The 26,124-nt window shown below is 39.9% G+C and overlaps 1 protein-coding gene across 47 annotated transcripts in view; it reads right to left on the reverse strand.

Moving 5' to 3' along the window:
- Positions 1–26,124, reverse strand: part of RIMS2 (regulating synaptic membrane exocytosis 2) — a 511,335-nt gene that overhangs the window by 18,968 nt on the left and 466,243 nt on the right. Inside the window, exon 1 of one of the 47 annotated variants that reach the window (XM_080378009.1) lies at positions 7,618–25,613. The exons of the other annotated variants lie outside the window; for them this stretch is intronic. Within the exon in view, the coding sequence (XP_080234135.1) occupies positions 7,618–7,747 (130 nt within the window). The 5' untranslated portion in view covers positions 7,748–25,613. Of the gene's footprint in view, positions 1–7,617; positions 25,614–26,124 lie in introns of those variants that run through there. 47 annotated transcript variants of the gene reach the window in all.

Here is a 26,124-nt window from a genome sequence, read left to right on the forward strand (position 1 = left end):
CCACATACATAATAATTACTTAATGTCCCTATAATTCCAGTATCCCCTGTATTATAATTCAGAATCACTACTGAACATGCTACACAAAAAGGACAAACAGCCATCACTGACAGCTTAGAGCTTGTTTTCAATACCTGTACTATGTAACACTCCCTGAAAATCCTGATTACGTATCTACAGAACCACAGCACGGAGGTTTGCTGCTTGGCCACTCCAATGACAAAGAATTTACCCCTGATAACAGACAGCCAACAGACTGGGAGCCATCCCAGGGAACTAAAACTAAATAGCTGCACCTGTAAGGACGAAAGGTGTTAGTACCGATGTGATTTCCACTTCTGTTTTGGTTACTTGGCTCTGACTATATAACCACAAACTGGCTACGCAGATCTGGTTGCATCCCTTCTTTTACAGATGTTGATTATGGATCTTGATTGTAATACAGTAAGAATATCAACTTTTTTATATTTTAATCACCTATCTGGCCCAAGAGAGACTGGGACATCTTTATTACGTTTATGCTACTTTTTTCAAATGTACGACTGCGGGGCCAAGTAGAAATGTTTTCTTCAAATCTGTGTAAGATATCTTTCCAAGTCAGCTGCTATATTGAGGTTTACTGAACTAATAAACTACCCCTTGACTAGCCAGTCCAACCAAACCTTGTGGAGATCCCTAAAGGTTTGAATCTAGCTTGGAAAAATACTCTTGCACATTAAATGTCTCAAACATGGGATCTTAAAAAAAGTTTAGTTATTATGCAATATAAAAATGTCAGACATCAAATGCAGAATTAATATGTTATCCTAATTACTTTATTTAGAAATGGCCAACTCCTGACAGTGAGATGTGGATCAGGAACACAACTGCACAGAGCCACTCAGGCCTTTCCAGCACTTTTGCAGAAGTCTCTGTTTCTGTTACTGATAAGACCGTTGGTTTTCTAAGTGTAGTCAGAGGACGCACCTGCCAAAAGCCTCGCACGACTGCTGTAAAACTCAACACAAGAGATACGACAATGAAGAAGCACGTGGCTTTGCACCCCACAGCTGTATGTCCCACGTGCCAAGTGACCTGAATGAACAGGTTTTGATGAACCCTCATTTAGACCTGTTAAGATCTCCACACAGATAGATGTTCTTCTCATTCAAACATAATAGGTCTGACTTTGTGCATATTTTGGGCATGTGTCAAAACAGAATAGTAGCATTGTATATCCACTTTGTACTGCCTGTACAACAATCTATGTGACTACAAAAAATGCAAAGCAGTAGGAAATCAGTCTCATCCCCAAGCTATTAAAATCCTGAAAAAATAGAGCAAGCAATTTTGCAGAACTGCATTCTAATTTTATATAACATTTACATAAAGGAACTGCTAAATAGCTGCACACACATCTTCACTGCAAGAAATCTTTAAACCCAGTCTTTGATTTTGCTAATGACAAAGGATGAACATCTTAAGTAAAAAGAAACCATCTGAGTGATAATGTTTTTATGTTTATACTTACATTCAGTTTTCTGGATGTATAGCACTCTTATGAACTTAGTAATAACAATTATTCCACCAAGCACCAAGAGCAGATTAAAACTTCTTCAACAGTGAAGAGTGTATATATTGAGAAGCTTAGAATTGCTTTTTAATTTTTGTATTATATGAATTGACAGATACTTTCTAAATATGCAATAATGACAGTAACACTGTTCTTTATTGTAACCTTCATTATCTTTAGTATAGCTAGGGTCATTACATACACGATCAGACAGATCTGTGCAGCATTTTTGAATGATGGACCAAGTGTGTTGAAACAATTCAACACCCTCTATTAGGGCTTAATAAGATAGATGGTGCCAAGTAGTTGGATGGCTACTGAGATTATACAAATTAGAAACAGTTCCTCCTCCTAGCTTTGTCTAAGATGAGTAATGATACTATGCAAATATCATTATTTTAACAACAACAGTTACCAAAACTGAGCAAATTTCACACTGTAATGACCCAATTTCAAACTGCTGCTGTTTAAACATTTACCTCTCCAACTGAAACAACGGCAACACAGCGTGCCTCTGCTCTGATTACACCGCTGACCTTGCCATTGAAAAATGACAATTACAGCATGTAGATGTGAGACAGGTTTTTTTCAGGTTTATGTAGGTACCACCAGAGATTAAATCTGTCACACACTGTAGCTTCACTGCCAGTCTTACAGCCATACCCGAGTTACCTGTTAGCTCTTCAAGTACATGCTGCAGTGTAACTAGCAGCTCAGAAGAGAAATACAACAAATACAAGACACAAACAGCTTCAAAACTCTGTTGGGCATTTCTATCATATAGTCAGGCTGAAGTATGTTGTACTTTGAATGTCAATCCTTCTGCAGGCTCTTCTACTTTTCTGTTGATTTTCCAGGTGCTTCCCAGAATACATGTGTCTTGTTTGTCACACTCTGTACTTTGCCAGCAACAGTATAGGCTTTTTCTATGCTTCTTTTTTAAAAGGTCTTATCCACCTTGGCATCTACAACAACTTCATCAGCTTAGTACCTGAGTGCAATTGGTACAAACACTTGGGACTGGAAAGAGAGATGCAAATTGCTGGAAACGACTTCTGTACTGCTTCCAGCCTGCAGCCAGCCTGAGGAGTTGCAGCACTGGGAGAGACCCAGCCCCGCCACACTGATGGAAAGGCTGACTCAGCTCAGCCCCTGAGCAGTGCCCTAGCAGCAAACATAAAAAGATTATTGACTATAAACTTAAATGTCGTACAGATTCTGTGTGGAATGATTATTATCCCATATTTGGAGAGATTTTTATCCTCTAAGATGAGCCACCCCACTGTTGCATGAGATGCACAGCAGACACTCTCTGGCGTGTTGGCATCAATCAAGCCAAGGTCTTTAAAGCTCCAAATTTTGCAGTCGATACCCTGTTACAGGGCAGTATGCCCTTCTTTCATGTCCCACCTTGGTTCTGCCTATGTACATCCCATGTAAACAAGGTCATCTTTACCACCAAGGCCAGAAAGTAGGCTGATTCCCCCAAGAAGATGTAGTTATTCTCACTTTCTTCATTGCCTGATACTCCTACTAGTACTTTGTTCTTTTTAAGTGGATAATGTTAAAGCTGAACTACTTCATGTGCCGGATTCTCTTCACTTTAATAATCCCTGCATTAATGAATTTATTGTTACTACTTCCCCCATTTTCTATTTCTGGTTAAATTATTGTCTGCTTGTTATTGTCCACTGGGATCTCCAGAGGGACAGTGTGATCTGGCAGCCCAACCACAGCAATAGAACCCAGGAACTGTGGGGCTTTATTCCAGCTCTTCCAATGAGCAGTGATTAATTGGTGAGAAATGCCACTGAAGCCAGTAACAGTGCTCAACTGAGCAGTGCAGCATATCCTTCACTTACCAGCAATGGCAACACTCCTGCCAAGTCCATGTGGAACTGAACAACCCCTCTGGCAATTTTCCCAGTAGTTGCCGGCCAGGTGACAGAAGCCCATAAAGTGCTTCTACTCCCACTGAACTCCTTCAGCAACACTCAGATACTTCTTTCAGTAAACATCAATATGCAAAACTGTAATGTAACTTCTCCTCAGCTAACACCAGTAATTCATGCTATTTTAGGCATGATTGTCTTGGACTGAAGAACATTCTGTGGCTTTTTCTTTTTTTCAATTGCCTTTTGTTTTTCTAATATACTGGGAGACCAAGATGCTTTCCAGTTCTTTCTGAATTAATTTATGTCTTAAATTTATCATAAATTATCTCTTGAAGTTATTCTTCAGCACCTGTAATGCATTTGGCTTTCCCCTTGAATCTAATAGCTTCACCACCACCCAAAAATGCCAAAAATGGCAAAATATGACATTAAATTGAAATATACTTCCTTTTGGAGGGCATAGCTCTGCACACAGATCTTGCCGTGACTAGCAGTTCCATAGCTGTACTCCTGGCAACCTGCTATTTAACAGTTTATATCAACACTGCAGGGTAAATGAAAATCAGAAGTGAATGTAAATAGAGTATAAAAAGGAAACTGTAGCACAAGTTTATTACAACAAACAATACACACAGTGTAATTTGAGGAAGCACCAAGTTAACAGTCCCACTCATAAAAACAGATGTAGGCTTTCTAGTGACCACATGCGATCTGAGCCTCTCATTTCTCAGTGCCTGTTGGATAACTGTAATTCTTTGCCAGTAACCTTCTTGTACTTTAGCACATCTTCCAGTTGTCCACAGGAAAGTTGAATAAACTCTTATCTGCTACTTTAAAATATTTTATGTGCATGAAATTTTGCAGTATGACTACATAGACATCTAAAGGATGTCATACACATTTACATGGGAAATTCCCCAGTCTTTTGAATTTAATGACAAACTTTCCTTTAATTTCAACAAAGCCAGGATTTCAGAAAAAAATGTGAGATTTGGGATGCTTCAAGAGCACACAGATAGGTACGGATTTGCCCTCTGTCCCCACACCTCTTCAACAATTTCCACATAATTTAAATCTGTTCCAAGCATTATTTGATGCCAATTCTCACTTTATTATGCAGGCTGTATATTTTATCATCAATGAGTCTAACAAAAAATGCAAAAGACACTTTTTAGTAACCTTGATACATTGACAGTGTATGTAATTTACTCTGGTACCATATGACATGTTATTTCTGTGTGTGCATATGCACACATGCCAGAAAGAAATTGATAAGATACTGATTTTTTGATACCTTTTACTGGACAGAGCTAAGAATACTAAACTCCTGTTAAAAATAACAAATGTGAATAAACTTGAAGGACTCATCTAACTGTAGGTCGTTAATGCTAGAGTGAATAGCAGTTCTCTGTGCTGCAAACCTGGCTGACCATGGCAAGTTCAGGCCTCCTCATGGCAAGTTCATGGCTACGAACTGGAAAACTGCAGCCTTTCCACAGGCGACTTCTTCAGTACATTACAGCTTAGATGCCTGGGTTTAAGAAGATTCCTTCTTTAACCAACTGACACTCTAAATGGATCTTCTCAATCATCATGTTCAAAATCAGTTTCTAAAATTATTCTGATTAATACATAGTATTGAGTCACTTACTATTCAGTTACTTCTGAACTTGACAGTATTATTATTCTTTCATACCCAAAGATATACCTATGGATCAGTGTATTCATTTCAGCAGTTAATGAACAAAGGTCTTCAAGAAAGTATCATAAATAAATGCCTCAACAGGTCAGATTTTCTACTTACATCAAAAATGTGATTGAGTGGGAAATGTAAGAGCACATGTGTAGAAGGCTATCTTTTTTTAACCCCCCCATCTTATGCAGAATTAACTACATCTTGAGGATGGATAACCTATGAAGTGGGTTTAACATCTATCTTTTCCAGATTAAAAAAAGATGTAAAAAAACATTAAGTACATGAACATGGGAATGCACGTACCACACCCACTTCAGAGCACTGGCGGTACATAAATATAATTGCATAGAGGCACTCAGAAGACAAAAACTTCCAATTTGAGTGCAGAGGTGACTTGCCAGCAAAAAAGCCCATCACATTTTTTCCCTTCTTATCTCAATGACAGGACATGGGAAAAGATTTAGCTGTCATGCCTGTCACTCCCTATGTAACCTGGTATGTCTGAAATCTCCAGTAGCAGAAACTCAGCTCCATAAAAACTGCATAGCAATTATCTCTTTTTTTCCCCACTGGAATCATATGGATTGCATTTCCATGTGTAACCTACATCTAAATAGGATACGATAACATATCAACACAACATGCAAAAAAAATCAGTATACATTCTTTGAACACTTCTGTTTAAATCACTTGCAAGTGATTATAATTACCCTTAAATTTACAGATATTCCTCTACTGATTTCCACATATTTCTTATTTTTTTGAACCAATGAACACTTTTAAACACACACAGATCTCAACGGAGGAATAAGGTAAGTGTTTTCTAGAGAAGTAAAGAAAACAGACCAGAACAAAACAAATCAATACTCTGGTTTCACACAAGATTAATGCAAGTATTCTAACTAATAATCAAGCCTGAAAAGACAGCTATTTTGGAATGATCGAGATAAAAAAATCTTTAAAGAATACCTAAGTGTGTTTAGCACTATTTATAATATTTTCAGCATTTTAAAAAATGTGTGTTTTCAGCTACAGCATTTATTAGCATGTCAAAAGATTAAAAATGCCCTCTGAAGCCTACCCTGTGGTCTACTGGCAATATTTTGCAGTTCACTTCACTGTTCCAAGGCAGGGAGCAGATGAGAGTACTGAAGGACAGCACATCTCACCCCAGGATGCAGCTGCCTCTTGTCTATGGAAAAGGGACAACCTGCTCAACCTCAGAGCAGGGTCCAGGGGAAAAGCAAGGGACCACATCTTGGCATTTGCACCAGAAAAGGAATGCAGCTTTGCAGAAGATACTTCAGGGACTGTTGCACATGAAAAGCTAAGTGGGAAGATTGGGGACAAATGCTTGATGCTCAGCTCTCCGCCTGAGATGTGGATACGATTATATTTTAAATACAGACTATGAATGGTGTACACACATAGTTGTACACGTTTGTCTAGCAGCATTGGACAAATACTGGTATCTTAATTTGATATTGCTCAAATATATTGAAGGTTCAATGTGGTCCCTTAATCTTAAATTAAAACCCTTTAATTAGTACTGATAAACACTGGGAAGACCCTCAATTCATTCCATATGTAAACATATTTAAACCACAAGATAATTTTCTTTATGAAACCGGTGTTTTCAAAACAAACTCATGAAACACTTGTTCTGTCCTGGGTAGGGTCTGGTGCCATGCAACTCGACATGTACATTTGTTACACACATCCTGAATAGCAACTGGAACTTTCTATTTTCCAGGTTTTTTTGATAGCTACCTTAGGGGGTTTTGGTGAGTTTTTTGGTGTTTTTTGTTGTTGTTTCTTGGGCTTTTTTGCCACGGTTATAGAGAAAACCCATTGCACTTCTTTTCTTTGTTCTGTAAAGTTATGGTCCTGCAATAAATATATGAAAATTACACACAGTTTACCAGCGAGTAACAGAGTGAGACCTGCAAGGTACACCTGTACACACCGCCTTCTGCCTACACTGCTGTTCCGAAGAAAAAGTTAATCAGAGACAGTGTTTAATTGTTCAGATCGGGCATTCTCTGTAAATTATGTTGTAACGACAGACATGGGATACCTGAGCAAAGCCATGTAGTGTCGGAAAGCCACCCCTGAGGAAGTGCAGCAATGAGCAGAAGGTGGGAAGCCCCCATTTTCAACGACATTTCCCCCCCCCCCCAACAAAGCTCAGCTAATAACTTCATTTCCAATAGGACGACGAAGATCACCTAAATCACACCTCGCCCCCCGCCGGCCAGCCCCGTGTCACCAGCCCCTCTCTCAGCACAGGTGCCTCTCCGGGAGCCAGGTCCCCGCACCGAGCCCCGCGCCCCGCTCCGCCGCCCGCCCGACCCCCGGCCCTTCCCGGCGGGGGCCGCTGCCGGGACCGCCCCCGCCCCGACGGCCGCCCGGACCCCCACGGGACGGCGGGCGGGGGCCCACCCCGCGCACACCTGCCGGCCCCGGCCCCTCACCTCCGTCCTCCTCCTCCAGGGAGTTCATGCAGGGGAAGTAGACGGCCAGCGCCTCGAAGGAGGCGGACAGGCTGCTCCGGCTCTGCGACCGCTGCATGGCGCGACCGCCGGCCGCCGTCTGCCGCCCCATCTTGGCCGAGCGGCACCCGCCTTTGGCGCGGTACAAGAAGCGCGGCGTCTTGGCGGCGGGCGGCGCGGCGCGGCGCGGGGCAGCGGCGGGGCGCGGAGCGGAGCCCTCCGCGGGCGCTCCGTGCCGCGGGGGACAGCGGGCGGCGGAGAGCGCTGGGGGACTGCGCGCCGCGGAGCTCGGCTCTGCCCCGCCGTGCCCTGCTCTGCCGGCGCCGCTTGCTCACGGCGGGGCGGGCCGCCGCAGCCAGCACGGGGCCGCCTATCAGCGGGGTGACCCGTCAGCCGGTGGCGAGGGGCGGGGGGCGCCCGTGGTGCGAGCCTCGCCGGCGGGGCGGCCCCACCGCGGGCGGCTGTAAATACCGGCCGCGCCGCAGGGAGGACCGGGAAACGGCGCCGGCCGGTAGCGGCGGGCCGCCCCGCAGGCACCGCCCGCAAACTTCGTTCCTCCCCGCCCGCTCGCCGCGGGGCCGAGGGGTGGCCCCGGCGCGGCAGGGCACGGCCGGGGATCCGAGGGACGCTGCCCGCGGGGGGAAGGCGGCGGGAGGGGTGGCTCGGCGGGGCGGCTGAGGCCGGTGACCACTGCTAGCACGCCCGGCCGGCGTGACACGCCTGCAGCCGGCGGGCAAGTGTCCGCTCTCTGGCGGTGGCCGTACGGAGGAGGAGTGAATCACGCAGCCACAGGGGGGGCTGAGGTGGGAAGGGGCCTCTGGAGGTTATCTGGTCCAATGCCTCTGCTCAGGCGGGGTCACCTGGGTAGGGCGGGCTGCACCCCCTGTGTCCAGACGGCTCTGAGTGTCTCCAAGGCTGGAGGCTCCACAGCCTCTCTGGGCAACCTGTGCTCGCTCACCCTCACAGTGAGGAAATTTTCCCAGATGTTCAGAGGGGGCCTCCTGTGTTTCACTTTGTGCCCATTGCTTCTGCTCCCGGTGATGGAATCGGCCCCACAAGCCACGGGTTAATCCTTCATCTGTCCTCTACATCAAGCCAAGCTGTTTTTCTCTGAAGCACACCTGCCTGCTTAGCAAATGTAGGTGTATCCTTTCTGAATGCACAGGATTTGCTCATAGCTACAACACTTTTCTTAAAAAAAATTTCAGTTTTACTTTTCTATGTTCCACACCACTGCTTAACATTACCTTTCTTTTCTGTTTATCCAGTACATTATATTAATGGAGCGTATAGCATTTGGCATCCCCCCCCAAAAAAAAAAAAAAATAATTAGGAAAGCACTGGATATAATTAAGAAGAGGAACTAGCTACTGTAACAGTCTTTTGCAGCATCAGTAACTTATTCCCCTATAGTTCATGACAGTGCAAAAGCAATATCAAACCTTGCACATGGCTGTTGTTTTCTTAATGGTCCTTCAAACAGTGGTGTTAGTAACTGTGGTACTATTTTCAGTTTTCTTTCAAAGGTCTTTAAATCCCCCAAAATAATGGTAAACGATATTTAGGGTGTGATCTGACAGACTTTGGAGACAGAATGCCAGTTTGAAGCCATCTGAAACTCCCCATGAAGAACATGTATAGTCACACCCCTGGAACATATTTCATTAAGTTGATATTTGGAAAGTAATATTTGTGCCTGGATAATAATAAAAGATTATAAACAGCCAGCACTAGTACTCTCATGCTTTGCTAAGGAATGAAAACTAATCAGAACTTCAGCACTCAGGGATGGAACCCATCATCACTCGATCTATGGGGAAACAGTGAGTTTTGACAGTTATATTTACAATATGCACAATATTTTAATTTCTAGATAAGTATAATCTCGTATTCCTAATAAAATATGTTTCCTGTGGCACTTATTTTAGAACAATATGAATCCTCTCCTCCTCTGCACTAGCTAAAAGTTATGTCCAGGGCAATTGTCTAGGCTTTGACATCATTCAGACATCTCTTTCAGGTCATACTCCAAAATGCGTATTTAGCTGGTCATTCTATGTCAGTTCATGTTTCTCTGGCCACATGCCAAATTTTGTCACCTTCCAATGTATCCGTGACTCTTTGCAGGTTACGGAGAAGGTGAGCTGCCGAGACATACAAACACCTCCCTCCCATGCCACGAGCAGGACCATAGGCAGGCCATGATCACAGGGACCTGCTGAGCCACGCTGCTTGGAGGTGGACACCTGCTTAGCCTGCAATAATGGTAGCAATTCCTCTCAAACTACCCTTTGCATTTGTACCAGCACTGTGTCATACTAAAGTATATTCAAGTTGCAGAGTGAACTTTTTCTGTTTACAGTTTACTGTAAAAAGACGATACTAAAAGACTATAAAGCAAAGAGCTCTGAGAAAAATTATAATGATAGCAATAATAATAAATCTGTAATATAGGATCATCATGTAACTGGCAAAAACAATAAAACATGTTGAAGTAATTGCTAAAGATATCTTTAAAAGACTTGATGACTATAGTATTTTCTATCTATAAACACTAAAGCAGACAAAATAACAGCCTTCAACATATTTATCAGTGTAAGATATGGCAGAAAAGTAAATGTCAGTGGCTTGATTAAATAATAATTCATGGCTGCTTTTCAGAAGTTGGATGCAAAAAAAATAAATTCATGTTCATTACATTTTAGCTGAACTACTGATGAGTTTCATGAAAACAGCTGAATGAAACTGAAAAAGAAGTTGAGGATGCAGAGAAAGGTAAAACAACAGCTGGATGACTTGGAGGTATTTAGAAAAATACAAACTATAGAATGCTTATTCAGAGTAGCAACTCATTTGTAACATCACTTTCACTCCCATTTAGAAATACTCCTTCTGTAAGTACTCCCTTTAGAAGTATCCCTTGTGGAATAAGTAACACCTGCTTAGAAGCCAGCAACCTTTCAAGCAGTCTGCTCTTGTTTCCCTTCCCACATAAGAGGGCGAGCACCTCCGCCACCTCTTCCTATGCTCTGACCTCAGCAGAAACTGGGAGTCTCCCTGTGACATAGAGGCCTGACGTCCTGCCGTGACACGGCCATCATGGGGTGGTCAACGTGCTGCACCAAACAGGACACTAATGGGGCACTTCACTGGTGATGTGTGGTCTCAGTGGGAATTTGGCTATGCCCTGAAGGCTGTGCCACAGTGCCAGGACCCCCACCTCTCTCCACCCCTCAGCATTGAACAAGACCTGGCATCCACAGCAATTATAACAATTTGATGGTTTCGCTAGTGTTGCACAGGATATAGAAAATCCTGTTACTGGCATTGATAAAATCAGCCTCAACCAAGAAAATCACTTTAAATATTCCACAAGCTGAAGTTAATTCCAAATTACCCCAAATAGAGGTTGCGATACAAAACACCTATTCAGCAAATCTGTGACAAAGCACTGGGTCACGATCCTGTCCAAGCTTCCTCAATAAGCTTCTCTCTCCTGTTCTCTTTCTTTAAAATAAAGGTTTAAAGGGAAGAATGAAAAAGACAGAGAACAGAGAAATCCATATATCGTCAGGATTCTGGGATTTGGGGAGGCTCGCCTAGAACAGTTGCTAATGATTGCATTATACAAATAATCTAATTGACGAAAATGTAGGCACATGCCTTGACTGCAGAAAACAAGTTTACTACCCTGACATTGACAACGTCTCCAGTTGTTTTGCTGATTCTTAGCATTTTAACTGCTACTCATCGATTTGTGTTACCAATTGCAAGTGAATCAAATTTCTGTTAAAGGAATTGCATCCAAACTCCCATCTCAATGCTAAATATCAAGCCAAAGCACGAGACTCACAGGTATCATATTTCTTTAACATTTTCTGATAGTTTGCTGAAAGAACACTATGTTGTAAGAATCCAGGCCAAGCAGAACAAGGTCAAACATCTGCTATAAATGTATGTACCGTCCTGAGGCAATTCTATTTGTAGAGTTGGATATAATATGAAATATTTGGGTGGCTCATCCACCAAACTAGGAAAGCAATTGCTTACTAGTTGTATTGCCTGAAAAATACTAAAAACCATCATTAACATGAAGTTGTGGCACTGGATCTTCAGTGCCAACCTGCACTAAATGCAACCAGACAATAACAGGATTGTGAATTTAGTAAACATGCTTATATAGATATAGTATGTGTGGTAATTAAAAAACATTAATATGGAAATTAACTTATTGTTCATCTTTATCCATGTTTAGATTGTAACTGGGTATACTTCAGCAAGTCTGCTCCCAGTAAACACAAATTATTACACTGTAAATGGGAATGCACTTTAAATGGGATTGTTTTGAAGAAATAGTGATTTGATGATTCCTTCATGAAAACATACCTTTCTTCGGGGGGGGGTGGTGGGGTGGGGTGGGGTGGAGAGAGAAGAAAAAAAAGTTTATTTACTTCCTCTTGCTACTTCTGTGTACTGAACCCAGAGGTCATAATTTCCTGGACTTGAAGAACACAAAATTATTTGTGCAGATATATTTTTTATTATTGCCTATGTTATGGATTATCTCCTAAAGCCTGCTCTGGCTCCTGAGCATAAGGTAAGAGCACACATTACTGTAAAGGGATTCTTAAGGCCTTGTACACATTTTGGAGAGAATTCTCCAGCACAGACACCATGGAAAGGTGATCTAAAGTTTTATGAACACCCCCTTTTAAACCCGCAGCTGAGGAAGGTATTCTGGGAGTGGGACTGGAATGGAGTTATTGCCCTTTTCTTTGGCATCTTTTCTGCTTTTCTGTCAATCATTGCCCACAGATTTCTTTGATACAGATGAATTTATTTCCGTCATGGTTGTCTTTGGAAAAGACAATTCAGTTGCCTAGCTTTCTACAGAGGTTAATTATCTTTAACTTGCACTACATCTGTCAACTATGAGGCATAATATACTACAAGTATAATTCAATCCCTTCAATGACTTTCCACATAGGAGAAATCTTTGTGCAATGTGTCACTACAAGAAGGGCAAATGGTGTCCTCTTGTAATGCGAGGGACAGTCCCACACACCTCCCACTGAGGTGCCATCTAGACCATGCTTTATTTAACTGAGTTTTGCCTTCCTCTCCTACCCTCAGCCTTCCTTAAACAGAGACAGCCAACACACATCAAAAGAAACACTTGATAAACATCAAGGGGCTCAGAAAAAGAGCTAGCTGAAGTATCTCACTGTTCAAAAAAAAACCCGATTGAAAACTCAGCATTTATCTAATTATGGGAAGATAGAAAAGGGAAAATAAGTATCACCAGTATTACATGGAGGGAATGTTATTCTTCAAATAAGTTATTATTCAAGGAATTTCCAGGATTTTGTCCAGGTTAAGTATCACCGGGAGGTAAGACTGCAGTTATTACTGAAATAACCTTTTTTTTTCCCCTCTTTTTTTTTTTTTTTTTTAGAAAGCTAAAACAAATCACTGAAAAGATCAATAAAAGTACTGCCCAGTCAGTGTAAAATAGTGTTTATGTATGAAAACTTGTAACAAGCAGTAACAAGCCATTACTTACTGTAATTTGCTAAATGTTAGGACAGTGCTGGCTGTCCCTATGCCTACATACAGGGGCATGTGCCAACTCCAGCCAAGCACTTGGAAGGGGCAGATTCCAGAAAGCTACAAGGTCTTTCACAAAGTAATGACTGTTTTTACTGTTTCCCATCATATAACAATTCACTATTCTTGCTTTAGTATTTTTCTGATCATGACTAACATGATCATTGTCCCAGGGCAATGGCTCCCAATCCATGCAGCATTAAACTCCAGCTCTTCTTGAAGTTTCATGGCATAATGATCTACATTGTTTCTAAATTCTATTTTCTATGTTTTCTCAATTCTATTTTTTTTTTTTTTATCAATAGATTTTGGATTTTCTGAGCATTCCCTACTAAGCAGTCACAGAGAATGTAACCACACTTTTCCATCTGCTTACGTGGTAGTAGTATATTTTTCCATTCCCCCAATCCTTTTGGCATTTTCTACTTTAAGGACAACTCCACCCCAAATCTCAATCTAGGTACACAGTACAGATTTCTACCAAAATAGCTTTGCTGACTGACACAACTGTTCTGTGAGAATTCCCTAGCTGTTAGTGCAAGTACGGTTGTATCAGCAAAACAGGATTCTCCTAGAACCGCTTGTTTTGCATGTCCACATTGGGACTAATTTGCTGGTACCCAATTCCAGTATTCCTCCACTGGAAAAATGCTCCCACTGTTCCAAATGTCTTGGCAGCCTGTGCCAGTGCAACTCTACCTGCAAGTAATTTAGCCCTTGCAGGAATCATTTCAAAGATCTGCACATTTTCAGACAAGACAGATTTGAAGAGCTGAAAGAAATTGCTTCATTAGGTCTCTTCCAAAACCACAGATTTCAATTTCATAAAATGAAATTGAGAAATATTAGCATAAAAAATGTTTTATAAGGTAGAATTGGAAAAGCAGTAAGATTTTTCTTCCTGGAAACATAGGATTCTTTTAGAGCCATGGACATACCAGTTTTAGTTTCTTAAAAAAATGTAGTAGGGTTGCCTGTCCTGCAGTTGGCATTCTCTTCTGTATTATGCCTTCTTCAATGAACATGAAGAAAATCTACAGAAGTAAGTCTCATTTGCTTTAATGCTAGTATTATTCACATGTAAAAGCTGCCTTTTCTTATTTAAATAAAATATATTCAGCTTTCCCCTGCAATGTTTACCATAAAACCACAAAACCAAAATAAAGTCATAATTTTTCTAAATGACAATGGGAGTTGTTAATGGGCTAGCAGGCAGCAATGCAGTGTAGCTAGCGCACAAGTGACTGAGGTCAGAATTGGAGCATAAAAGCTTTATACAGCTGAGTATTTCCATTTTGATTAGAATAATTTCACACCTTCGTGATCACAAGGCAATCTGCAAACCACAAGGTGTCTTACAGCACAGGAAAATATGTTAGTTCATAATGCTTTATCAGGGTGTGAGAAAAAGAGTACAGAAATAAAAATATACATGCTCTTCTAAGGAAAAGGGGGTTTTGAGAAAGAAACAATATCAAGCTGTAAAAAAAACAAACCCAAGTGGTTTTTTTTCTTTTTTTTCTAATTGCACAGAGGCTATCTGCTCTCTCTAGATCCTAATCCATCTTTCTGTCTCTGAGAGTAACTAACCTTCTTTATAATTCATCAGATCCATCAGCTTAGAAACAAGCTGCAGTTATTCATGTATACTCTCAAATCTTATTATTTCAGCTGCCTGTGTAATCTACTGAAAGTTTCTTAGATGGGGATAATATAATTAGTTTCTGAAACTGTCACTTCATGAAACGTGATTTGTTTCCCTCTATAGTTCAGTCTTCAGTACAGAAGGGACAGAGGCAGTACAGAACTGCTGGTACTTTAGCAGCCTGTGGAGCACACTGTACTGCACAAGGAACGCACCCAGTCAATGCACCTGCGTCGATACAGTGGTCTGCTGGTATTACTTAAGAAGACACACTGTGGAAAAGCACCCTATGATCTTTATGCCTGTATTTTTTTAAAAAAAAAAAAAAAAGTAGAAAAAACCCCCACCAAAAACCAATCCCTACTGAGATGAAACGTGTTTTGCAAACAACCTGTGAAAATGACAAATGAAAACATGATGGAAAGCAAGGTATGTACCTGCCACGCACTGTTGTCTGCACTCAAGGACTGCAATGTCTAGAGAGTACATATGTTGTGAGGCATTGCTGCTACATGCAGTTCCGGTTCAATATGTTTGCCAGATAAGAGTATTGCTTTATCATCGAGTGGTGAAAGTTTTGGTGAGTCCAAACATCAGCTCTGTAAAAAGACATTTGTCTTCTAAGTCTGTAACACAATTTTGGCATAACCTCTAGAATAATAATGTATACTAAGTGGGGATGATTTTGCAAATCTGTGCCTATTAGGTTATCTGTTTTTCTTGAGACCACAGACTAATTTATTGGAAACTCCATGCTACAGTCCTGTGCATTATTTCAGTGCAGAACAACCAAACAGTGGTTTTCTGAGGCTTCTTCTGCTATCCAAAGCCCTGCAGAGACTTGCCACATCTGTTTTGAAAATCAATCTCTTTCAAATTGCCTGTACTGTGTAATCCACTGGTAACCAGCTCCACTAGTCAGCCAGCCTAGCTTCCACTCACATCCTTATGGTTAGTGCTACCTGGCAGGTAGGAATCTCTGAATGCCTGAAAGTGCCAGAACGCCAGTGGAAGCCACATTATTTTATGAGGACATGAATGTCACTTCTTATGGGTGCAGATATATGTGGTGTGAATACTTTAAGTCTTAATGAGGATTTTACAAGGGGACCATATTTAGAGAATTCAGTTCACTAATGAAACACCTTAATTTTAAAGGTCAGCTATAAACTCACTGACTAGAATCTGAGTCAATTGGTGGGCACTGGGATCCATCCAGAAATAACAATTAAAATACTCTCCAAGCAAAGTCTAAATGACAGAGAGGAAAGACATATACTTTTATCTACTGATGTCATGTTTAACTGACAAAATCACAAATTTCAATTTTATTTTGTAAGTTTTCACACTGTTTGTATTGCTGGCAGAGGAATGTGTCATTACACTGTGCTCATTTCCATGGTGTTTGGGTCATAGTAGTGTCTCTTCAGCCATGATCATACAATCAGTGAATCCCAAAATGTCATTGCTGCTCAAAACCAATTTTGTTTTTCTCTTTTATTTGTTTTCATTCTGGTAATCCACAGCTGTGTCTACATGAGCAATCACAATATCAAGACACATTCTGGTGCACAGGAACTAGATCATTTCACTGCTACATTTTTAGGAGAGTCTCCTGCACAGCATTGGTTTGAAGTTCTAGAGCATCTCCAATAAAGTCCTGGTTCAAGAGTTAAAATGGGCCAGAAATTATTTCCAAAAGCCTGTTTTGGAGGTTAGGCGAGTATCACAGTATGGATTTGGGTAACTGTGCCCACTGGACATGGAATATGAAGTTAGCTTGCAAAACAACTTATTTGGCTTCAGTCACTATGCTACAAGTAACTTATGAAATGTTAGCTGATTGAAACCTGTTTAAAAGCCAACCAGCCATGCTATAACTTATAATGAGTTCAAATGTGATTCAAAACATCATATGTGAAGTTTTAATAGGTGTGCATAACCTGGAACTCTTAGAAACTTTTCACTCACATAGGATTACATGTAATGCCTCACTGGATATCTTTTCACATTTTAATATTTGAGGACTGAGATTAACAAACAGAAAGCAGTATAATTCCATAGACTAGTATGCCATTGCTACTATTACTGTTGTTACTACTAGCAGTAGTACTAGCTAATATTGATTACAAACCAGATGTGCTGATATATATTTGGCAACGTGCATGAGCTGCATTGGATCCTGCAAAATGCTGAACAACTTTAGCTTCTTTACTTACATTTGCCTTTAAGAAATAAGATTTACTTCTCCAGCTGGTATGATGTCCCATCCAAGATGATCTAAAAATATCATACTTTCCAGAGCTCTCTCAGATATGTGGTTGACTATTTTTCAGGTATAATTAAGGCTGTCACCTAAAGTGTAAATGGCTGAAAATAAGGGAGGTGGGAGAGGCATCATTGAAGTCAACGTCAAGCCACCTTTGCTCATCTACAAAACCACCAAAAAGCATGGATCTGTGAATAATATTCCCAATTTTGATCAATTTTCCTATGATTGTGCTCTATTTGCTATTTGTCTGTATTTCAAAATGTTGGTCCTATAGCTTCAGCTGGCTACTTTTTGTTGTCATATTTAGTCAAAGTTTGCATAATGATAATGCTAGAAGACCAAGAAAGCTTGGGCCTGAATATAGAAAGCACTGTATGAACTCATAGTTTGAGTGCATGCCTAAAAGAGTTTATGGTCTGAAAGGCACAGACTGCAGAACAGAAAGAAATGGAACCAGATTTACACCATCCCCAGTAAGTCAGAAGCAAAAAATTCCTGCCATCTGGACAATCTCCATCAGCATACACTGTTTCAAAGGTATTAGCAATAATATTCCTACTAATTTTTGCCTACCTATAAATATTAAGATATAGTTTCTATCAGTTTCCATTTCACTAGTGTAAATTCAGATTGGCTTACTGAAGTGAGGACTATGATTTCCTCGGCAGAAAGTGAAATGTGTGCCTTTTTCTTTATTTCCTTGTATTAGCTATTTTATATAAAAAAACACCACCAGTATCATTCTAACAAAGAATTGTAGTACAAACAGTAAAAAATGCAGTAACTGCATTCTTTTTCAAGGGTCATGGCAGCCCCCATTGCTAGTGGTAAATGACTCATCTAAATGCAAAGGTGTTTCTCTGGGTTAGAGAAGAAAAGAGAGTTTCTAATGAAAGAAAGAAAGAAAGAAAGAAAGAGGAAGAAAGTAAGAAAGAAAGAAAGGAAGAAAGAGAAAGAAAGAAAGAAAGAAAGAAAGAAGGAAAGAAGGAAGGAAAGAGAAAAGAAAAGAAAGAAAGAAAGAAAGAAAGAAAGAAAGAAAGAAAAGAAAGGAAGAATGAGGAAGAAAGGAAGAAAGCAAAGAAAGAAGGAAGGAAAGAAAGAAAGAAAGAAGGAAAGAAGGAAGGAAAGAAAAGAAAGAGAAATGAAGAAAGAAAAGGAAAGAAAGAAAGAAAGAAAGAAAGGAAGAAAAAGAAAGAAAGAAAATAAAAGATCTGAACAGTCCATGCGGTGTGACATAACATGTTTACTTACACAGCACAACACAGCTGGTACTTTAGCCCCAGCTTGGGTACTGGAAACTACATCAGTGCTGGGTTTGGCCATGCTAAATAGTTTTGCATAATATGTCACTTGTTTATCTGGAGTCAGCTCAGGTATTTGTGACCCTGCCTTGCTGTGTGGCACTGACATAGACCAAGATTCATCTCATTTCTCTTCTGCACATTGAAAGCAGGAGCCTACTTGAAGCCAGCTGCCTAAGCTCCCTTAGTAGTCAATGGACAAAAATTTGAAAAAATCTGATTGTAGCAGATTGCAATGCCAGAGTACCAACTATGGAAAATGAATGAATGTTCGGCCCTGGAGATGTGAACAATCAATGTCAACTGAAAATAGAAAACCTATTGACTCAGCCAGTAACTACGTACAGCTACAAAAAGAATAGAACCAAACCTAGAAGATGTCAGAATCCCCAATGACCGATACTGCTGGTGGCTGTCAGTTATGTAAGGGAGGTTCTCAAACCTTTTTGGACTAGTATAATACAAGCACATCAAGATTGATCTCAACAGAGTGCACAGTGGTACAACATACAACTTCTGACTCACCTGCCCAGAAGCCCAAGGGCCAGTTTACAGACAGATTGGACAGGTGGCCTCCTACCTCCCAGTGCAGACGGAGATGCCAAGCTACGCTGTGACTGCTCCTTTGTAGCACACATTTCTGTGTCTGTCTATATGCATATGTGTATTTAAATTAATATATAAAAATACACACAGACAGACATACAAAAAATGCTGTCTTGTGTTTATTCACACACACTGGCATCTATATCATATTTTTATGTTTTTATACTGCAGAAAGTGTAGGAGTTGATGATGGACTGAGAACAACAATCAGGAGACAACAGCCCATCTGTTTGCCGTATCTGTTTGCCAGACAACGTACATTTAATTTGAAATAATCTTGTGTATAAATATGTTAAAAATAACCCCTACATAATCAATACAACTGAGTTTTTATAAAGAATATATGATTGTTAAGTCTTTCTCTACAAATTTCAGCTGAATAGAACATAAGCTATTTGCAGAGAAGCTGAGAAACTCTCCCTCCCACTTCTTTTGGAGGGGTCTGTCAGGAACTCTGGGTTCTCAGAACCCTAAAAGTCAAGCCAATAATTCTTTGCTTATTTCTTCCCCCCCCCCACCCTGTTCCTTTTGTTTCAGACACAAAATAAAATACACATTTTGTTAATTAAAATTCCTTTTTTTTCTCTTCTGTATGAATACTGGCTATTGTTACTTTCTAAAATAATCTTTTGTGGATTTAACAAATGTCAGACTTTCATCAGGATTCTGCACCAGCATTCTTGTTTAGAGAGCTCTACAAAATTCAATTAGAATAGAAGCAACTCACTGATGCAAATGAGTTATTTGAATACAATTTTTTTACGTCTGCCTATTATGTAGTGCGTCAAGGATAGTTGACTCTTTTCTTAATTTCACAATGTGGGCCTTTAGTTAGTATTTTAATATAGTTTAGTTAATAAACGTCTTCTGATTTTCTCTATAGCCTGCTCGCATACAGTCCCACCATGTTTAATAATCTCAATATCTTTGTATATAGTTTGGGGAATGTCTTTAGATTCAGAGTCATTTAATATATAGATGAGTTCAGTCCTGTACGCATGAAAAAGAAGGAGAAATGTTCTCTAAGCACAAATATGACAAACGACCATATGAGAACATTTTTTTCCTGTAAATATTTAGAGAATGTTTTAAATCTGAATTTAAACCTTATTCTACTCTGTGCAATGTGACACGTAACAGAAAGATACAGTCTGCACAGTTAAACTGTTGGTGCCAATGTCGACTAAAGACATGAGGCCACCTCCTGGCTTTGATTACATCTGTGCAAATATGGAGTTACTCCACGAACCTCTCTAGATAAACATTACATTTGAGGTTTCATAGAAGTATGTCAGGTAAGCATAGAAATCAGCTGAGTTATGCACCTATTTACTTTAAAATCATTTAGAATTAAGCTAAAAAGATAGTTAGAATATTGTTCTTAGGGAACAGGTAACTATTCCTAAACAGGATTAAAGACAAACGGCTTAACACAATGTTAAGCTGTTTAACTGGAATAATGAAACCCAACTTTGATATAAGCCACTCAGACTTTTGCAAAAAGTCAAATAAAACTTATAATGGATGAAGTCTTCAGAGTGAGAAAACAAAAGGTGTATCTTTAAAGAGCTGAATCTGCCTTGCTGGGTAAGTCACACAAGCTCTGGTTTCCAGCACCCACAGAGTAATAATCAGACTGCTTTTTTCACGTCCCAGGCCAGAGTCAAATATGGACAAAAAAAAAAAAAAAAAAAAGGTCATATCAGGAAAAAACGAAAGTCCAATTATTCAATATCCTCTCTGTCAACATGGCTAGTACCAATGTCTAAGGAACATATGTAAGAAAAAAGAAGTGTAGGAAGGAACCTGCTGTTTCACTGACCACTGGTTTAGAGGCTCTCTAAGTTAGAGGCTTTTGTGTTTAATTGCCATTTCTAGGTCCGACCCAACTCATTTATCTAATCTCTTTTTGAGTCAATATGTACATCAGGTCCATACAGTATCCTACAGAACAGGTCCCACAGTTTAAATCTGTACTGTGCAGTACTTCCTCTTGCTTGTCTGTCTGGTAATTGCCTGCAATGCCCAAGTCCTTGCATTGTTCTCACAATGCATAAGTCATTCTGTAGTGACCTTTTTCACAGTATTCCTGACTTCACAGCCCTCAATCGTCTCCTTCAGTCATTTTTTTCTGAACAGAAAATTCCTATTCTATACTTTTCATCACCTTTGATGCATCTCTCCCTACTTCCTCTGGCTCTGTGTGCTTTCTGAGGGCTGTGGGGCCAGCAGAGATACATACAACAGAATAACGGTATCTTAAGTTCTGCTTTGTTATATTATTTTCCCAATAATTGTAATTAATTGTAACTTCATATTGGGGCGGGGGGGTGGGGGGTGGGGCTCGCGGAAATACCCCATAGGAGTTTGTGGAGTCAAAACAGAGGCAGGAAAACTAAACCACACTTTCAATTTGAGATGACAATAAGAAATATACTTTAATTTTTTTGAGCAACTTCCAAGATGTAAAGAGTGATGAAAATATTTCCCTTCTGTTTTGGAAAGCTTCAACACATAAAAATCTGTGTTCAGACAGTGGTCTGAGACAGCAGTGACGAGTGCTGGGTGCTTGAAATCAGGGACCTATGCCTCTTCCAGGATACAGATTTTGACACAGGTTCTATGCTTGCTTTGTGTTGCATCCAGGACTGAGGTGTATCAGATAATCCTGTTTCCAGTTCATGTATGATTGACACAGACAGAAAATTCTAAACCTGGACCATTTTACTGCCATATGACAAAATGAAATGGTAGAGAAAAATGGGAAACTTTTTTAGACTTCCTAATTGGGAGTGTCTTTGAAGACAGCCAAAATTTTGTGACACTATTAAGGAAAATTAGTGGCTAAGAAGTTGCCAAACAGGTAATGAGATCCATCAGAGCAAACAGGCCTGGAGAGGGAACTGACATGTTAGGTGAAGGTAATGTATAAATGAATGAGAAAAGACTAATTGTTTCTTAGGCACACCCCAACAAATGCCAGTTAAAAATACATATGTTTAACTAGGAAACACTTTGATTTGGGATTTGATGCAAATTATGCAATTAATTTTGATGCAGGACTACGAGAAATCACTGATCATCACTGCCAAATTTCAACTGGAAGAAACCTTCCTTTCATGCAGTTCAGGCCAGCCAGATGAGGCTGAATTAGAAGGATGACTGTGGCTAAGTACCCAGTAAAATCTTTATCCCAAGTCACGTAAACGAACCTGTAGACACAAACCCTAATGCCTGCAGAATTCTGGTGATACTAATGAAAGTCTGCAGGGACGTAAAGGCTCCTGGACTGCAATTTGCAAGATCCGCACCCTAGGAAAAGGCTTTTTGACATAGGCAACTACACAAACAGGCCAGCTGGTAGACAAGCAACGGGTACAGTAGTTCTTTTGAATTTGGTATGACCAAGGATGGCTTTCTTATAAATGAGAAAAGGCGGAAACAGGAAAAGTTAGTTGTGAAAAGGAACTTCAGCAATCACATGAAAATTGTGAACGTGGGGAAATTTGCAATATATACAGACAGGGGAAAGTAGACAGAGGACACAGACAGGGGTAGCTGCAGAGGGTTGTGCTGGGAGTGTTGTCTCCTGAGATTTGAAGAGCCACTGCTGAGTTTGGAATGGACTGAATTTATTCCTTTGGATTAGGTGGAACTAACAGGTAAATGTATCTATTTTTATTACTGTGATTCCATTACAGAGACCACAGAGGCTTTAGTTATCTTCTGGGCTCCTACCAAATGCTCAGATAACACACATATTTGACATTATAGGAAATCTGACTTGGTTTTCAGCTAACTAAAGCATCAAGTGATGTGGTCATTGCCTTTTCCACTGCCTTGAGTCCCTACCATGTGCTCCTTGAGGTGCAGGGAAGCAAGTCCTTCCAGGTGATACTCTCTGACCAGCTCTGTCTGCCAGCTGAGGTGCACTTATGGGACAGAGACCCAACAGCTACACTGCAAAGCATGACCTCCAGTTGCTGTGAGGGAGTGAAAGGGCACAAAGGAGGGGAGCCTTTGCTCAGCACCTAAGATTTAGCAGGTCTGATACCAACAGTCATCAAAAGTGCTTTTGCAGGTATCCCTGCCCATGGCAGTTGGAACCAGATGATCTTCAAAGTCCCTTCCAACCCAAACTATTCTGTAATTCTGATGCTGTGATTTTCTGTTAGTCAGACTACTATTTTCTTTTTTTCGCTTGTGCTTTCTCACTATGGTCCTACATCTTTGTGTTGCATACAAGGTAACTGTTAGAAGGCTGTTTTATATACACATGAAGGCTGTTTTATCTTATAAGAGGACATCGTTATCTTTGATTCTCAGTTTTAACTCAAACACACAAATTAGCACCCAAAAGCTACATAAAGAGACACTTTTAAATTATGAAGACTTACGGATTTTGTGTCAAGGCTGCCTCAAGAACTACCTCTTCCTTTTGAAATTACTCCACTAGTGAGTATTAGCTGTAACTAATCTATTGTAGAGGAATGAAGCTGGGTTAATTAAAATTGATAATATACAGCTGTGGGCTGGCTTCAGGGGCGGTGGGCTGGCTGATGTAGATCAGGTGCAGCTGTGGTGGGTTCTGTTAAGTGGTTGAGAGCCAATAAAGTGAGTGCAGCCGAAGAAGAGGAGAAAGGAAGAAGCAAGAGAAGAGAGAGCAGGTCCTGGATGAGGCAAGATGAGGAGAGGGATTGGTGTGAAGAGTATGTTGGTATGAGATGGTAAAAGACCTTGTTGCAGCTTGATAGTTTGGAGAGTGCTGTGATAATATATCAAACAGAAAATGGTTAGAGCAGGGTATTTTTAGAAAAGGATCCTTCACTTTCAAATGTAGTTCTGTTAGAGATCAGAACTTTTTTTATTTTTAGAAGAGTCTGTGAACCTTTTCTTCCTCAGGAATCTGAAGAGGACAAATGGAAGCTAGGAGGGAAGAAATTGTAGTTTTTCATCCCAGTGGACTCTGGCTAACAGTAATAATTTAATTTAGACTTTGCAAAAAAACTATCATTAACTGAAATATAGGATGATTGAAACTTACAAAATAAACTTGTTTTAGTTTTTAAAACAGCACTATAGGAGAAAACCCTTTATTTCCCAAGAAAAGGAAAGAAAATTGCTGAGAATCATAGTATTAAATATTTTTTCTCTGTGAGATATATAATAATTGACTCTATTTAGAAAGCAACTGTTTTGTTAGAGAGGATTTTTTAGCCCCAGTTTATTTTAAGTTCAGTTTAAATAAAAATCTGACCTAGGACTTTGATGGGGGCATTCCAGTCACTGGTGCTGCAGGACTTTTGACTCCATCAAGTTTGAAGAGACCTAGCATTTTCAGGTGTCCATACTAATATTTTTATTTTTCAGCATCTCATCAAGAGCTATTAGATGCTTTGTGTCAACTGCCCTGCTTCATGTACTTCTACTAGAGTTACAAAAGCACAGTAAGCCTCAGGATCTGATTCTTTGCAACAATCCTGTTTTGGAAAGTTACCTAATGAGAATATCTGGCTCTGACTGCAAAATGACCTTCTCAGTCGGCAAGGTGGTGGGAGAAAACAGTTAAATGCAGATTAATTGGGGTAAGAAATAATAATGCTGTTACAGCATAAAATTGTCATCGTAAGTACTGAATATGATGAATCTGGGTAAATGGTCATATGACAGGTTAACAAATTTCTAAAAGAGCTCTGAAATGCAATAGTAAGGAGCACATTCTTCCTCGTAACTGAGATATTTCTAGTGATTTTTTCTTTCAAAAGCTGCACTCTCAAGACCACACATTTATTATTTAACATTGTATTAAATACTCCTGCAAAACCAAAAGATAATGTACATGCTCAGAACCTCTAAATGATTAATTTGAGTGTGGAATGAAATTGCATTCCTGTTCCTTTTATGGTTCTCAAATGTCTGTCTTTATTGGCAATTTATTTTCAGAACAAAGAGACGTAACATTGTAATTATCCTTCTATGCTAACAGTTTTGTTACTGTATTAAAAATGCTTTAAAAGGGACACATGGCATTCACTGGCATAAACATTTGTATTTTAAAACTCTGCTTATGCCTGCCTTCTTTGCCGATACAATTTTCTGGCAGTATGCCTATATTGTATTTCTATTGCTGCAAGTTATCGCTTTTGTGAACAAATACAGTATTGTTTGTTTTCACAAAATAGAAGGAAACACAGTAGTTCTCTAAATTATTACATAATATGATGTTAATCACTTGCAACATCACTTAATTCTGACCATTTATTATGACCAGATGAAATAAAATACAATAATGTTCAGAAAGGTATCAAAACATCAACTGTTAATGGCTAGGATAAAACTAAAATGTTATTTTTAGGTATTGTAAGACAAAATAGGGTGTACAGATGTATAAGAAAGAAGTTTACTGGTATACTGTTAATGTCCATCAGATGATATGAACAAAGGCTCAACATATGTTGAGGAAGTGGGAAGAGTGCAGAAAGCCAAATTTCTGTCAAAGGAGCCAGGGAGCCAGACATAAGGGAGGTGCAGGGTGGGCAGAATCAGTCATTCACAGGACTAATCTTGGAATGAAAGTTACTTCCACTGAGCTCTACCCTGCCTGAGAGCTTATGTTCATTTCTCCATCACAAAACAGTATTCCCCAAAACTTTCTTTTCTGAATGTTCATCTTACCTCCCTTGTTGAATTAAAATAAGCTAAATATTTTTTTCCATGAGGTATACTGCTGCACATGTATATGTTAACAGAGTGAATGAGGGAGAGAACAATCCTTTTCTTGTGCCATGATAAACATTCTTCGTTTCCCCTCCTTTCATAGGGAGGAAACACTTTGTTCAAATGCCTTTTGTTTCCTGGTCACTGAACAACGATGTAAACCAAGCCTGAGGGACTAAAATGGTAAGAGAGACCATTTACCTAGTTTATAAGTGTGCAAGACTATTTTGTAATGAAACAAAGGAATGTACTCATAAATGATGCCTAAATAGGTATTGATAATACATTCCTTGCCATAGTCTACCCACAGTTGTGAACAAACAAAATTTCCTAATTTTTAT

Source organism: Falco punctatus (assembly GCF_963210335.1).
Source record: "Falco punctatus genome assembly, chromosome: 3".
Classification (NCBI taxonomy): Eukaryota; Metazoa; Chordata; class Aves; order Falconiformes; family Falconidae; genus Falco; species Falco punctatus.